Source organism: Lepus europaeus, chromosome 10 (assembly GCF_033115175.1).
Source record: "Lepus europaeus isolate LE1 chromosome 10, mLepTim1.pri, whole genome shotgun sequence".
NCBI lineage: Eukaryota > Metazoa > Chordata > Mammalia > Lagomorpha > Leporidae > Lepus > Lepus europaeus.
Window position 1 is genome coordinate 102,090,902 of NC_084836.1, and position 16,679 is coordinate 102,107,580.

General features: G+C 43.2%; 1 protein-coding gene across 3 annotated transcripts in view; it reads left to right on the plus strand.

Annotated features, from left to right (window-relative positions):
• Positions 1-16,679, plus strand: part of ITCH (itchy E3 ubiquitin protein ligase) — a 117,340-nt gene that overhangs the window by 20,898 nt on the left and 79,763 nt on the right. For all 3 annotated transcript variants that reach the window (XM_062204060.1, XM_062204058.1, XM_062204059.1), the window contains one exon: positions 13,029-13,119. In XM_062204060.1, coding sequence (XP_062060044.1) covers positions 13,050-13,119 — 70 coding nt within the window. In that variant the 5' untranslated portion in view covers positions 13,029-13,049. The remainder of the gene's footprint in view (positions 1-13,028; positions 13,120-16,679) is intronic.

Below are 16,679 nucleotides of genomic sequence, written 5' to 3' on the forward strand. Positions count from 1 at the left end.
CCACACGGGTGCAGGGGCCCAAGCACTAGGGCTGTCTTGTACTGCTTTCTCAGGCCATAGCAGAGAGCTGGATTGTAAGTGGAGCAGCTGGGTCTCGAGCTGGCACCCATAAGGGATGCCGGCACTGCAGGCAGCGGCTTTTACCCACTCTGCCACAGCGCTGGCACCTGAGTTGTCATATTATTAATGCATTGTAAGTTCTTTTTAAGTTCTGGATATAAGTCCTTCTTCAGATACTCATTTTGCAGGTATTCCAGCTTTTTTGTCTTATTTTCCTAATGGTGTATTTTGAAGAGTAGAAATTCATTATTAAAAAAAACATAAAAACGATTTATTTTAGAAGCAGGGAGACAGAATCTCTTCTTTGCTGATTCACTTCCCAAATTCCCACAATAGCCAGAGCTATGCCAAGCCAGAAGCTGGGATTCAATCTAGGTCTTCCATATGGGTGGCAGTCACCCAGCTACTTAAATCATCATGTACTGCCTTCCAGGGTGCATATTAACAGGAAGTTAGAGTGGAGGACAGAGCTAGGACTTGAATCCAGATGCTCCCATATGGGATGTGATCATCTCAAATAGTGGTTTAACTGCTTGGCTCAACACCTGCTCCTGGAAATTCATAATTTTGATGAAGCTCGATTTCTTAGTTTTTTCTTTTGTGATTGTTACTTTCGAGGTCATATCTAAAAATCTAACTGGGCAATCTCTAACTTCCCTGAATTTCTGTTGGTTTACCTGTGAGAAGATAGAAAGGATGTGTGGCATTTTGCTTCCTTTGAAATAATATTTTACTCTGTGTCTTGGGATTCAAAGAAGGGTAGTGGATAGAATACAAAAGTGATAGTGTAGGCAAACTGGAATGTAGAAATGGCATTGGTTTCACAATTCTGTTTGTTTGCTAATGGGTAAATGGTAATTCGGTTTCTCTCCTGTCCCAATATTTAGGATTCATGGTTGGAAATGATTATCTGTCATTTTCTTTTCTTTCTTTCTTTTTTTTTTAAGACTTATTTATTTATTTGAAAGGCAGAGTTACAGAGAGAGAGAGAGGTCTTCCATTCTGTGGTTCACTCCCCAGATGGCCTCAAAGGCTGCAGCCGTACCAATCTGAAGCCAGGAGCCTTCCCCAGGGGGGTCCAACATGGTACAGGAGACCAAGCACTTGGGCTATCCTCTACTGCTTTTCCAGGCCATAGCAGAGAGCTGGATCAGAAGTAGAGCAGCTGGAACTTGAACCGGCGCCCACATGGGATACTGGCACTGTAGGTGGCAGCTTCACCTGCTATGCCACAGTGCTGGCCCCTCTTCTGGGTTTTTAATACAATCTGAATAATAGTGCTTGTTGGCTTCTTGTGTTTTTGTTTTTGTTTTTGTTTTTAATTTATTTATTTGAGAGGTAGAATTACAGACAGTGAGAGGGAGAGATAGAGAAAGATCATCCATCGGCTGATTAACTCCCCAAATGGCTGTGATGGCCAAAACTGTGATGGCCATCCAAAGCCAGGAGCCAGGCGCTTCTTCTGGGTCTCCCATGCAGGTGCAGGGGGCCAAGGACTTGGACCATCTTCTACTGCTTTCCCAGGCCATTAGCAGATAGCTGGATCAGAAGAGAAGCAGCTGGGACTAGAACCAGTGCCCACATGTGATGCTGGTGCCCCACTTGGTGGCTTAGCCCACTGCATCATAGTGCTGATCTCGAGAATTCATGGATATTAAGAGGTGATCAGAAATAATTTGAGAGCCAAGAAATCCACCTTGATATACGTAGATAGGTTGTATAATTTTGTACAAGCATTATTTGCAAGAGAGCAATATTTATAGTAGTACAAAAGTAGGTAAATTTATTGTGATAGTCAAATTCCTTTAACTCCAGCTGTAATTAGTCAATCAAATGCAGAAATAATTTGCAGCAGTAGTTAATATTAAAAATATTTTTCAGAAAACTGAGAGAATGGAGAAGGAATTGCCTTCTGGAATACTTGGGTAGAAAGTACAAACCAGCTAATGCATGCTAATAACTGTTAGATCTCAGTGCCAATTTCCTTAAACTTTTGTTTTCATACCATTGAATCTTGAAAGTTGTAGCTTCCTGCTTTTTTTTGAATAAGATAGTTGTCTTTTTATGCATGTCTTTTAGAATGCATGTTGATGTATTCCATTGGAAAATGAGAAAGTCACTTTCAGTGATCTTGACATCATTGTGTGATGTTCAGTGCCAGTGTGTCACTATTGTGGGGGAGAGGACGATGGGTCCTATCCTACCTCTCTCTCTCTCTCTCTTTTTTTTTTTTTTTAAGATTTATTTATTTTGCTTGAAAGTCAGAAGTCAGAGTTACACAGAGAGAGAAGGAGAGGCAGAGAAAGAGAGATCTTTCATCTGCCAGTTCACTCCCCAATTGGCCGCAATGGCTGGAGCTAGAATCCTTTGATACTTTGCTCTTTTGCTAGAATAGTGATTTGGGAACATGCAGAATAGCACTGTTCTTGGGAGTCTAGTCGATATTTCCAGTTATTATATATGCTTCGGTATTTTAGGTTGTTGGAGAGTTTTACTTCATTAGATTTTAGTTTTCTGATTATCACTGTATTTTAATGCTTTGAACTCTGTACTTTGTGTATCCACAAGCAACTTTACGGTTTTGCATGATTTCCAAAATGTCTTTGGGTAACTTTTTAAAAAGAAAATAGAGGCTCATAATAAATTATTTAAGGTTTTCTAAGTTAAAACATATATGGCCTATAAAAGTAGCTGATTGTGTTGGATATGTTATTTCTTAATGTAAACCAAATTTCATAATATCTAATTTGTCAATACATAGGATACATATTTGAAAATAGTACTGTGTTGTTGCTTATGGGACAAGATGAAGTGTCTTTTCCACATTTTTTTTTTTTTTTTTTTTTATTTGACAGAGTTAAACAGTGAGAGAGAGACAGAAAGGTCTTTCTTCTGTTGGTTCACTCCCCAAATGGCCGCCACGGCCGGCGCTGCACCAATCCGAAGCCAGGAGCCAGGTGCCTCCTCCTGGTCTCCCATGTGGGTGCAGGGCCCAAGCACTTGGACCATCCTCCACTGCCCTCCTGGGCCACCACAGAGAGCTGGACTGGAAGAGGGGCAATCGGGATTAGAACTGGTGCCCATATGGGATACTGAGGCGGAGGATGGCCCAGGTCCTTGAGCCCTGCACCTGCATGGGAGACCAAGAGGAAGCTGCTGGCTTTGGATTGGTGCGCCGCGCCGCGCCGGCTGCAATGCGCCGGCCATAGTGGCCACTTGGGGGGTGAACCAACCCCCACCCAAAATGGCCTCATCTTAACCTGATTACACCTGGAGAGAGCCTGTATGATCAAATCTTGTGAGGTTCTAGGTTGCCAAGAATTTGGAGGGAAGGGGGAACACTATTTAACACATTACTTACAGTATGTAGCCTTTAAAAATATTTGTTATTTTCAATGTTTTATTTTTTTTTAAAGATTGATTTATTTATTTGAAAGGCAGATATATATAGAGAAAAATCTTCTATCTGCTGATTCATTCCTAAATGGCCACAATGGCCGGGGCTGGGCCAGGCTGAACCTAAACCCTTGGTTTCTCACATGGGTGCAGGTGCCCAATTACTTGCACTTTCCCAGGTGCGTTGGCAGGGAACTGGATTGGAAGTGGAGTAGCCGGGACTCGACCTGGCACCCATGTAAGATACTGGCACTGTAGGTGGAGGCTTAGCCTTCTATGCCACAGTGCCGGCCCCTGCTATTTTTTTTTTTTTTTTAAGATTTTTAAAAATTTATTTGGAAGTTGGAGTTAAATAGAGTGAGAGACAGAGAGAGAGATCTTTCAGCTGCTGGTTTACTCCCCAGATGGCCGCAATGGCCAGGGCTGGGCCAGGCCAAAGCCAGGGGGTTGGAGCTTCATCTAGGTCTCCCATTTGGGTCGCAGGGGCCCAAGTACTTGGGGTCTGTTTCTGCTTTCCCCAGGCCATTTGCAGGGAGCTGGGTTGGAAGTGGAGGAGCTGGACCTGAACTGGTGCCCATATGAGTTGCTGGCCTTGTAGGCGGCAGCTTTACCCACTATGCCACATTGCTGGCCCTATTTTCAATGTTTTAAATGTTGTTTTTTAAAAAAATCATACAGTAAAATGGGCTTTTGGTATACAGTTGATGTACACCACAGTTGGGATACAAAACAGCCCCATCTCAACAAGGCCTCCCTTGTACTGCATTTGTTAGTCATGCCACCTGTTACTCATATCCCCTGACAGCTCCTGATTTGTTCTCCAATTCTCTGATTGCTTTGGTGTGTGTGTGTGTGTGCGCGCACGTGTGCAGGTATAGTATACAGTCTTTTATTGCTATGCAGTAAATTATCCCCAGACAGTGTGTTAATATAACAATCATTTATTTTCCACAATTTCTGTAGGTCAGAAATTTGAGAGCAGCTTGGCTGAGCAGTTCTGTTTTAGTATCTCTCTTGTGATTGGAATCAGATTTGTTAAGCAGGGCTGCATTTATACCTACTCTTTAAAAAAGAAAAAAAGATTTATTTATTTGAAGGTAGAGTTACAGAGACGGAGGGACAGATAGAGATAGAGAGATCCTCTAACTGCTGATTTCCTCCCCAAATGGCCACAGTGGTCAGGGCTGGACAAGACTGGAGCCAGGAGCTTCATCCGGGTCTCCGAGGTGGGTAGCAGGAGTCCAAGTACTTGAACAATCTTCTGCTACTTTGCCTAGCACCTTAATAAGGAGCTGGTTCAGTAGTAGAGCACCTGGGACTTGAACCAGTGCTCATACAGGATGCTGGTGTCACAGGCAATGGCTTAATCCACTGTGTCACAACGCTGGCCACTCATACCTAGTCTTGACTGAAACTGCTTCCAAACTGAGATCTGTTTCCAAGTTGGAGCACTCAGGCAAACTGGTGGTGGCTCTAGGTGGGAGACTTTAGTTGTTCTCTTGGGGCTCTTCACAGGACTACTCGAATATCTTTATGGTATATCTTCATGGTATAGTGCCTTGCTTCTCCCTAAGTAAGCAATCTTGGAGATAAAGGCAAACATTTGTGAAACCCCCCCCCCCCTTTTAATGATTTATTTATTTTTCTCTCTCTTTTTTTTTTTGACCAGCAGAGTGGACAGTGAGAGAGAGACAGAAAGGTCTTCCTTCCATTGGTTCACCCCCCCAAATGGCTGCTGTGGCTGGCGCACTGTACCAATACAAAGCCAGGAGCCGGGTGCTTCATCCTGGTCTCCCATGCGGGTGCAGGGCCCAAGCACTTGGGCCATCCTCTACTGCCCTCCCGGACCACAGCAGAGCTGGACTGGAAGAGGAGCAACCGGGACAGAATAGATTTATTTATTTTCTACTTGAGAGTCAGAGTTACACAGAGAGAGGAGAGGCAGAGAGAGAGAGAGAGAGAGAGGTCTTCCATCTGACGGTTCATTCCCCAATTGGCTGCAACAGCTGGAACTGCACCAATCCGAAGCCAGGAGCAGGAGCTTCTGGGTCTCCCACGTGGGTGCAGGGGCCCAAGGACTTGGGCCATCTTCCACTGTTATCCCAGGCCATTGCAGAGAGCTGGATTGGAAGTGGAGCAGCCGGGACTCGAACTGGCACCCATATGGGATGTGGGCGCTTCAGGCCAGGGCATTAACCTGCTGCGCCACAGCGCTGGTCCCTATAATGCCTTTTGTGACCTAGCTTTAGAAATAGAAATAGTATACTATCAGTTGTGCCATGTGCTGTTGGTCATACAGGTCAGCCTTGTACTGAGGCAGGGGAATTAAAAACGTTTTTGAATAGGAGGAGGTCAGGATTATTTGGAGCCATTTTGGAGTCAGATACCATAGGTTCTAAATTTCTAACTGGCTAAGAGTTGAAGTCCTTTTTTTTTTTTTTTTTCTTCTTAACTCTATCTGAATTCCAAGGTGCTTAAACCTGTTATTCTTGCTCTTTGTGTTGCCCTGTAATGTTTTATGTTTATAAGGTTGAATGGTTAGCCAAAAACACTTGGCTTTTGAGATAAAATAGTTACCTTTTCCATTTAAAAGGTTTCTACTTTTCCTTTTGTCCATGATACTAGTCAGTTTTCTAAGTTATTGTAAGCTGTATTATATAGTCTTTAGGTTTTCTAGGAAAACATTCAAATTGCCTGTGAATTGCATGTTTTGTTTCTAATATTCATACCTAATGGCAGAGCTGGGGCATGAAGATCACTCTATTGATTTTTGTTGTCAGTCTTTTTTTTTGGACAGGCAGAGTGGATAGTGAGAGAGAGAGAGACAGAGAGAAAGGTCTTCCTTTTCCATTGGTTCACCCTCCAATGGCCGCTGTGGCCGGCGCATCGTGCTGATCCGAAGCCAGGAGCCAGGTGCTTCTCCTGGTCTCCCATGGGGTGCAGGGCCCAAGGACTTGGGCTATTCTCCACTGCCTTCCCGGGCCATAGCAGAGAGCTGGCCTGGAAGAGGGGCAACCGGGATAGAATCTGGCACCCTGACCGGGACTAGAACCCGGTGTGCTGGCGCCGCAAGGCAGAGGATTAGCCTGTTAAGCCACGGCACCGGCCAGTCTTTTTTTCTATTGTATTATTTTTTCCTTTGTTCCCTGTCTCTGTTCACCAAACTTGAGCAAATCCACTATTCTTATCTTTTTCACCCTTAATTACTTCTTTTTTGTGACATTTCTTTCCCTACCCAGTCAAAATTAGTTAGAACAGCCTGTAATTTTTTACTGTTATGTGCACATAGTGTGGTATCAATTTTCTGCAATTTGATTACTTATGTCATGATTCTCTTACATTTTAGACATTAAGAGGGTAGAAGCCCTCATCTTTGTGTATTTTTTTTTACTATTTATATATTTGTACTATTTTTTGTATTTTTTTACTATAAATTTTGTACATTATTTACTATTATCATGGAAGTCAAAGTGAAATTTTATGTAGTTTGTATTCATTGGTTATTTTTATATTGTTACTATATACCGAAGACCAAAAAGAGTTTTAGCTTCACTTATTCATAAGTAGTGGCTTTTTTGTATAGGTCATTAGTGCTCCTATTTATTTGGAGGAATTTTGGACAGTTGTTACTGGTTTGGGTGGTAATAATATTTTTAAGCCTTTTACTGTCTCAATGAGAAAGATACCCTAAATTTGAATTCTTTTGAGGTTTGAGAAAAAATTTATCTTGAGTATAATAACTTCTTCATTTTTTTTCTATTGATTGGATAAATATTTGCAGGCTTACTATTAATATGCTTCAAGCACTGTGTTAGGCTCCAGCAATCTAAGGATGAATGGCCCCTGACATTAAAACAATTTGATAAGGGAGACAATTTTGCAAACAGATAGAAAGAGACACATTATTTAACACGTTAGGTTTAAGGCTCTCTTTGGTACTTTCCAGATATTATGTCAGGTTTTTTTGTTTTTATTTTTTTAAGATTTATTTATTTATTTGAAAGGCAGAGTTAGAGGGAGAGATCTTCTATCCACTGGTTCACTCTCCAGATGGCCGCAAAGGCTGCAGCTAAGCCAGTCCAGAGTCAGAAGCTTCATCCAGGTCTCCTACGTGGGCACCCAGGGCCCAAGCATTTGAGCCATCCTCTGCTGCTTCCCTGGGTACATTAGCAAGGAGCTGGATTGGAAGTGGAGCAGTTGGGACTGTAGACAGTGACTTTAACTGCTATATCACATCTCTGGCCCCATTATGTCAGTTTATAAAAACATAAGTGTAATTAAATTATCCCCATTTTATGAATGCAGAAAATGAGCCCAGTGAAATTTAGTAACTTGCTGAAGTTCACAGAGCAACAGTTCTGGAAGGTCTATCTATGATCTGTCTGACTTCAAAGCCTGCGTACTTCCTTACCATGTTATAATGTCTCCTGTAATTCATGATGGGGAAATGATAATAAGAAGAACTTTGTTTTTGCTATGGAGTTTAGGTAGGGGGTACCAGGTAAGTTACGCAGAGGCAGGGAGAAGAGGCAGGGAGAGAGATCTTCCATCCACTGGTTCACTCCCCAAATGGCCACAATGGCCAGAGTTGGGCCAATCTAAAGCTGGGAACCAGGAGCTTCTTCCAGGTCTCCTATGTGGGTGCAGGGGCTGCTTTTCCAGGCCATTAGCAGGGAGCTGGATTGGAAGTGGAGCAGCTTAGATTTGAATTGGCACCCATATGGGATGCCAGTGCTGCAGGTGGAGACTTACTATTATGCCACAGCACCAGCCCTGAGAGACTGAGATCTTTAATCCGTTGGCTCACTCCCCACATGCCTGCAACAGCTGTGGCTGGGCTGTGCTGAAGCCAGGAGCCTGGAACCTAATCCAGGCCTCCCATATGGGTAACAGGAACTCAAGTTCTAGGGCCATCATTTGCTGCCTCCCAGCGTGTACATTAGCAGGAAGTTGGAATTGAAAGTGGAGCTGGGACTTGAACCCAAGCACTCCAGTATGGGATCTTGTTGTCCCAAGTGACATCTTAACTACTGTACCAAACACTTGGCCTCACATCTGAACCTTTGTTTTTTATAAATAAAGTTGTATTTGAGCACAACCCCTTTCATTTATAAGTTGTGTATGGTTGCTTTCACATTATAATGACCAGATTAAATTGTTGCAGATGTGATGTGGCTCTCAGAGCCTAAAATGTTTACTCTCTAGTCATTTTACAAAGTTTTTGCAGACCCCTATTTCAGAGCATCAACTATAGTGAATGTAACGATACATACTTTATGCTTTATAATGATCATTTCTAATGAGGTGACAAATGACCACATTAGTCACTATAATATAATATATATTCTAGAATATAATTAGTCACTAGAATATAATACATATTCTAATATATATATAATATACAATATAAAATATGTATAATATATAATTAGGCTCTCCCAAGTTGCAAAGTTTATTAGGTAATAGACATTTAAATAAAAAGATATTTGTCTAAATAAAGAGTTAGAAACATTACAGTCTAGGGGCCATTGCTGTGGCGTAGCAGGTAAAGGCACAGCCTGCAGTGCTGGCATCCCATATGGGCGCCAGTTCAAGTCTTGGCTGCTCCACTTCTGATCCAGTTCCCTGCTAATGTGCCTGGGAAAGCAGTAGAAGATGGCCCAAGTCCTTGGGTCCTTGTACCCACGTGGGAGACCTGGAAGAAGCTCCTGGCTTCTGGTTTTGGCCTGGCCCAGCCCTGGTTGTTGCAAGCATTTGTGAAGTGAAGCAGAGGATGGAATCTCACTTTTCACTCACACTCTCTTGCACTGCCTTTCAAATAAATAAATATTAAAAAAATTAAAACTAAATTTATAGGGTAGACATTTTTTAAAAAAGATTTTTATTTATTTTATTTGAGAGGTAGAGTTACAGACGGTGAGAGAGAAAGAAAGGTCTTCCTTCCATTGGTTCACTCCCCAAATGGCTGCAATGGCTGGAGCTGAGCCGATCTGAAGCCAGGAGCCAGGAGCTTCTTCCAGGTCTCCCATGCGGGTGCAGCGTCCAACCACTTGGGCCACCTTCTGCTGATTTCCCAGGCTAGAGCAGAGAGCTGGATCAGAAATGGAGCAGCTGGGACTTGCACTGGCGCCCATAAGAGATGCTGGCACTGCTGGCAGAGGCTTAACCCACTATGCCACAGCACCAGTCCCAAAAGAGTGATATTTTCTGTAAAAGAAAAAAAATGACCAGAGTAGGTAGAGCAGATTGTAATATTGTCAAGACAGAAGGTAGAACAAAAGTTTTAAGGTCACAACTTGTTGCCATTTATTTATTTATTTATTGGAGAGACAGAGTTATAGAGAGAGGGAGAAACAGAGAGAGAGGTGTTCAGTCCACTGGTTGACTCCCCAAATGGCTGCAACAGTGGAGCTGGGCTAATCAGGAGCTTCTTCCAGGTCTCCCATGTGGGTGCAGGGGCCCAAGCACTTGGACCATCTGACATTGCTTTACCAGGCCATTAGTAGGGAGCTGGATTGGAAGTGGAGCATCCAGGACTCGATCTGGTACCCATATATGATAGTGGCATCGCAATTGCAAGGCTTAACTTATTTTGCCACAGCACCGGCCCCAACGTGTTGGCATATTTAAGGAATAGAAGACAGGTACTTGAGGAGAGGGGAGAGTAAAAGAAATGTGATCAGGAAATTGGGAACAGGGTCAGGGTACTGTAGGTCAATGTGAGGATTTAGGCTTTTACTGTGATTAAAATGGAAGCTTTTACAGGATTGTATTTTTATTTAATTTTGTATATTTGGGAGGTAGTTGGAGTGGGGAAGAGATTGATCTTCCATCTTATGATTCACTCTCCAAATGCATGCAACAGCCAGGGCTGGACCTAGACCAAAGCCCAGAACCTGAAACTATTCAGGTCTCCTACATGGGTGACAGGGATCCAGGTACTTGAGCTGTCACCCATTGCTTGCTAGGGGGGAAGCTGGAATCAAAAGCAGAGCTGGGACTCTAACCCAAGGACTCCCAATATGGAATGCAGTCATCACAAGCAGCAACTTAACTGCTGTGCTAAATGGCTGTTTTAGAAGGGTTTGAAAATCACAAAAGAGTAATTTTGGCTGTGTTGAGGCTACACATTGAAGCTAAGCAAAGTTAGGGGGATCTGTTAAGTTACTGCACTAACCTAGGAGAGAGGCATAATCTAGGAAAGAGATGCTGTCAGAGGTAGCACTGAAAAAATTGGTGATAGGATGATAAGAAATGATCAGGGGGCCGGTGCTGTGGTGCAGCGGTTTAATGCCCTGGCCTCGCTGTCATCCCATATGGGCGCTGGTTCGAGACTCGGCTGCTCCTCTTCCGATCCAGCTCTCTGCTGTAGCCTGGGAAAGCAGTGAAGATGGCCCAAGTCCTTGGGCCCCTGAACCCATGTGGGAGACCCGGATGAAGCTCCTGGCGCAGATCTGGCTGTTGTGGAAATTGGAGAGTGAACCTTTAGAAGGAAGACCTCTCCTCTTTGCTTCTCCTCTCTCTGTGTAACTCTGACTTTCAAATAAATTTTTTTTTTTTTTAAAGAAATGATCAGGTCCTGGATATATTTTGCAGAAATACTAGAATTTATTGACAGGTTGGAAGGGAAATGTAAAGGGAGTTAAGGATGACTCCAAGTCTTTAGCATCTGGAAGAATGAAGTTGCTGATTGCTGAGTTAAGAATGCTTACAAATGGAGTAGGTTTGCAGGGGAAATCAGGAGTTCAGCTTTGGGTATTTAAGTATAGGATGTAAAATTGTTTTTTGATACTCAGGCAAAATTGTTTAGATAATTAGAAGTCAAGTCTGGGTTAAAGATATAAAATTGGTTGGGACATGTTATACAGTTGCTTTTTAAGGTGTTAAGACTAGGATGACCTGCATCCCAAATAGATTCTCTGGTTTGAGTTCCAACTCCATTTCCAACCCAACCTCCAGCTGACTGGCACTCTGGGATGGCTGTGGGTGATGGTTCAAGGACTTGGGTCCCTGTTGGACCTGAATGGAGTTCTTGGCTTTGGCCTTTGCCTGGCCTGGTCCTGGCTGTTGCAGGCATTTGAGGAGTGAACCAGTATGGAAGATCTCTTTTTGTTTCTCTGTCCTTCAAATAAAATGGGAAAAAAAAAATTTTTTTTAAAGAGTTATTTTTATTTTTAAAAAAGATTTATTTTATTTGAAAGTCAGTTACACAGAGAGGAGAGGCAGAGAGAGAGAGAGAGAGAGGTCTTCCATCTGATGGTTCACTTCCCAATTAGCCACACAGGCATAGCTGCATCAATTCAAAGCTAGGAGCTTCTTCGGGGTCTCCTACGCAGGTGCAGGGGCCCAAGGACTTGGGCCATCTCCTACTGCTTTCCCAGGCCATGGCAGAGAGATGGATGGGAAGATGGGTCTTGAACTGGCACGCATATGGGATGCCGGTGCTTCAGGCCAGGGCATTAACCCGCTGCGCCACAGTGCCGGCCCCTGAAGAGTTATTTTACTTGGAAGTCAGAGTTACACAGAGAGAGAAGGAGAGGCAGAGAGAGAGAGAGAGAGGTCTTTCATCCGCTGGTTTACTCCCCAAATAGTTGCAATCGCCAGAATTGCGCTAATCCAAATCCAGGAGCCAGGAGCTCCTCTGGGTTTTTCCTTGCGAATGCAGGGACCCAAGGACTTGGGCCATCTTTTTCCCGCTTTCCCAGGCCATAGCAGAGAACTGAATCAGAAGTGGAATGGCTGGGACTTGAACTGGCACTCGCAGGGATGCTAGCACTGCAGGCGGTGGCTTTACCCGTTACACCACAGTGCTGGCCCCAAAAAAAACAAATAAATACTAGGAAGTCATAAGACTGGAAGTTGGTTGGCGCTGCGGCTCAACAGACTAATCCTCCGCCTTGCGGCGCCGGCACACTGGGTTCTAGTCCCAGTCAGGGTGCCGGATTCTGTCCTGGTTGCCCCTCTTCCAGGCCAGCTCTCTGCTATGGCCCAGGAAGGCAGTGGAGGATGGCCCAAGTGCTTGGGCCCTGCACCCCATGGGAGACCAGGAGAAGCACCTGGCTCCTGGCTTCAGATCAGTGCGGTGTGTACCGGCTGCGGTGGCCATTGGAAGGTGAACCAACGGCAAAGGAAGACCTTTCTGTCTGTCTGTCTCTCTCTCACTGTCCACTCTGCCTGTCAAAAAAAACCAAAAAACAAAAAACCAAAAAAAAAACCTGGAAGTTACCTTGAAGGGAGTAAATAGAGAGAAGAAAAGAGGGAATCAAGAACTGAGTCCTGGGATATGCCAACATAAAGAGTGGATAGAAGCAAAAAAAACTTCAAAGGAGACTCAGAAGGAACAATCAGTGATGTAGGACATACACCTGGAGAATGTGTCTTGAGAACTGCATGGGAAAAGGAAAACCATTTAGGAAGGCATATTTCATTGTGTCTGATTTTGCCGAAAGGTAAGATGAGTGCCAGACGGTTATTATGGGGCATTTCAGTAGGAAATGGTCAGGTTAGAACTGTTAACATATTTTTAAATGGGAATTTTTTGACATTTATAGTGTTTTCTTTGCCATGTTCAGGTTTGCTGTTCTATCGATGGTATGTCTGACAGTGGATCACAACTTTGTTCAATGGGTAGCCTGACCATGAAATCACAACTTCAGATCACTGGTAAGTCTTAAAAAGATCCAGTACTTCACTCCTCACCCCTTCCCCCCAGATTAAAAACTAATCTGAAGAGAACAGTCTTTTTTTTTTTTTTAAAGAGGGTTATTGACATTGATTCCCTTTTTTTTTTTTTTTTTTAAATTTATTTGAAAAGCAAAGTAATGGAGAGAGGTAGAGACAGAGCTCTTCTATCCAAATGGCTGCAACAGCAGGGACTGGGCCAGGCTGAAGCCAGGAGCCTGGAGCCATCTTCCAGGTCTCCCACGTGGGTACAAGGGCTTAAAGCAGTTGGGCCATCCTCTACTGCTTTCCCAAGTGCATTAGCAGGGAGCTAGATCAGGAGTGGAGCAGCTGGGACTCAAACCGGCATCCATAAGGGATGCCAAAGTTGCAGACTGGGGCTCAAACCCACTGAACCACAGTGCCAGCCCTGAGAGCAATCTTTAGAGACTGTTATATAACAAGTGCTGAATGAATATTTTCTGGAAGAATGAATGAACCATATGTTTAGATATATAAACATTTTTATTTCAGTGTATTCTTGGATATTTTACAGTTCCCTTTCCCCCAAACCCTGATTAAACATGGACACCTGGGGAATTGCTATTTGTTATTCTTTTTTCTTTTGTATTAACAGCTTTATTGAAATTGAATTCAAATCCCTTACGGTTTATTTGTCTGAAATTCAGTGTTTGTTAGTACATTCAAAGAGTTGTGCAGCCATCACCACAATCAATTTTAGAATGTTTTTATGACTTCAAAAAGAAACCTCATGCCCATTATTTATTTATTTATTTATTTATTTATTTTGGACAGGCAGAGTTAGACAGAGACAGAGAGAAAGGTCTTCCTTCCGTTGGCTCACCCCCCAAATGGCCGCCACGGCCTGTGCGCTGTGCCCATTGGAAGCCAGGAGCCAGGTGCTTCCTCCTGGTCTCCTATGTGGGTGCAGGGCCCAAGCACTGGGCCATCCTCCACTGCCTTCCCAGGCCACAGCAGAGAGCTGGACTGGAAGAGGAGCAACCGGGATAGAATCCGGCACCCTGACCGGGACTAGAACCCGGGGAGCCAGCGCCGCAGGCGGAGGATTAGCCTAGTGAGCTGCAGTGCCAGCCCCTCATGTCCATTAATAGTCACTATTTCTTCCAATTCTTTACAAACCAAGCAACCACTAATCTACTTTCTGTCTATAGATTGGCTTATTTGGATCTCTCATATGAATGTGTATTTGTGGAAAGTAGGATTAAAATGTCCATTTGCTTGGTACAAAAAAAATTTGAAATCCATGAAAATTTTTTTTCATAATAAACAATTTTTACTGAGTTTTTGAAAACCTGTCATATAAATGGAATCATACAGTTTGTGACCTCCTGTGTCCTCTTCACTTAGCATAATGTTTTCAAAGCTTATCCATATTGTGGCCTATATTAGTACTTCATTCTTTTTATTGTCTAGTACCATTTCATTGTATGAATATATCACATGTTTATCTGTTTGTCAGTTGATGGATGTCTGAGTTATTTCTACCTTTTGGCTATCATGAATAATGTAATGAACATTAATTTACAAGTTTTTATGAGGACATATGTTTTCAGTTACTCTGAGTATGTTACAAGAACTGGAATTGCTAGGTCATAGAGTACCCATGTTTAGAATTTTGAAGAAATTGCAAATTTTAAAAGCAGCTGCCCTGTTCTCCTTTACCACTACCCTACATGAGGATTCCAGTTTCTCCACATGCTTGCCAATGCTTGTCACCTGGCCTTTTTATTACAGCCATCCTAGTGTGTGTGAAGTGACTTTCCTCTGTGGTGTTGACTTGCATTTGTCTGACCAATGATGTTGAGCACATTTTCATGTACTTGTTGGCTGTATATCTTTGAGAAATGTCTTTTTGAACCCATTTGTTGCTATTGTTAGTTATTATCTGTTTGTTTCTTCTAATCTTCCAGATTAATATGCCACCTGATAAGTTTCATTCCTGCTCAAAAACTTTCTGTGCTTCCTTTGACCTTGGTATAGAATTACATTCTCTTAAATTAAGAACTGTTACAACCTGGCTCCTTATTTAACTGTAGTTGCTGGGAAAGGTGGTGGTGGTTGAAGTATGCTGCTATGTAAATATAGAGACTAGAAAAGGATTCTTCAGGACCTGTGCTGTGAGCCTCCACCTGAAGTGTCAGCATTCCTTATGGGCGCCATTTCGAGTCCCAGCTGCTCCACTTCTGATCCAACTCCCTGCTAATGTGCCTGATTAAGTAGCAGAGGTGGTTCAAGTTTTTGGGCCCCTGCTATCCACATGGACAGGCAAATGAAACTTCTGTCTCCTGGCTTCCACTTGGCCAGCGCTAGACATTGTGGCCATTTGGAGAGTAAAAACCAGTAGTAGGGGGAAGATACCGCGCACGCTCTCTCGCTCTCTCTCTGTCTCTCTGTCTCTGTATGTAACTCTGACTTTCAAATAGATAGATCTTTTTTTTTTTTTTTTTTAAGAGTTATTTATTTGAAAGGTAGAATCACAAAGAGGCAGAGAAAGAGAGAGAAAATCTCCCATCTGCTGGTTCACTCCCCAATCGAATGCAACGGCTGGAGGTAGGCCAATCCGAAGCCAGGAGCCAGGAGTTTCATCCAGGTCTTCTACGTGGGTGCAGGGGCCTAAACACTTGGGCCATCTTGTACTGCTTTCCCAGGCCATAGCAGAGAGCTGGATTGGAAGTGGAGCAGCTAGAACTTGAACCAGCGCCCATATTGGATGGCAGCACTGTAGGCAGTGGCTTCACCCACTACGTATGCCACAGTGTCGCCTCCTAAATAGATAAATCTTAAAAAAAAAAAATCGCACTATAGTTGAGAATAAGTAATTGTGTATTTCAAATATTACAAAGAAATTATAAGTGTTTGAGGTAATAGATGTACCTGTTAATGGGGCCGGTGCTGTGGCATAGCGGGTAAAGCTGCCTGCGGTGCCGGCATTCCATATAGACGCCGGTTTAAGTCCTGGCTATTCCACTTCCAATCCAGCTCTCTGCTAAGGCCTGGGAAAGCAGTAGAAGATGGCCCAAGTCCTTGGGCTCCTGCACCTGTGTGAGAGACTCAGAAGAAGCTCCTGGCTCCTGCCTTTGGATCGGCACAGCTCTGACCACTGTGGCCAGTTGGAGAGTGAACTAGCAGATGGAAGACACCTCTCTCTCTCTCTCTCTCTCTGCGCTTCTCCTTCTCTAACTCTTGACTTTCAAAAAAAAAAAAAAAGAAGATATACCTGTTACCCTGAACTATCACCCATTGTATACATATATACCCAAATACCCCATAAGTATTTGTACTTATGTGTTAGTGAAAAATAAACTATATTAACAAAACGTTTGAATCCAAAAAAGCCACTGGGGGCTGATCGTTTCTTTCAGTACTGCATTGTACTTTCTTCTAAGTTTAATTAGTTTCAGAGGGCCATAAGAGGCTCAGAAACATAATGGCTTATGCATAATTCTTTGGGCTATTTCACCTTTTCTTAGCCAGAAACATATCTGCTGGTTTACTACCCAAATGACTATAATAACTGGAAT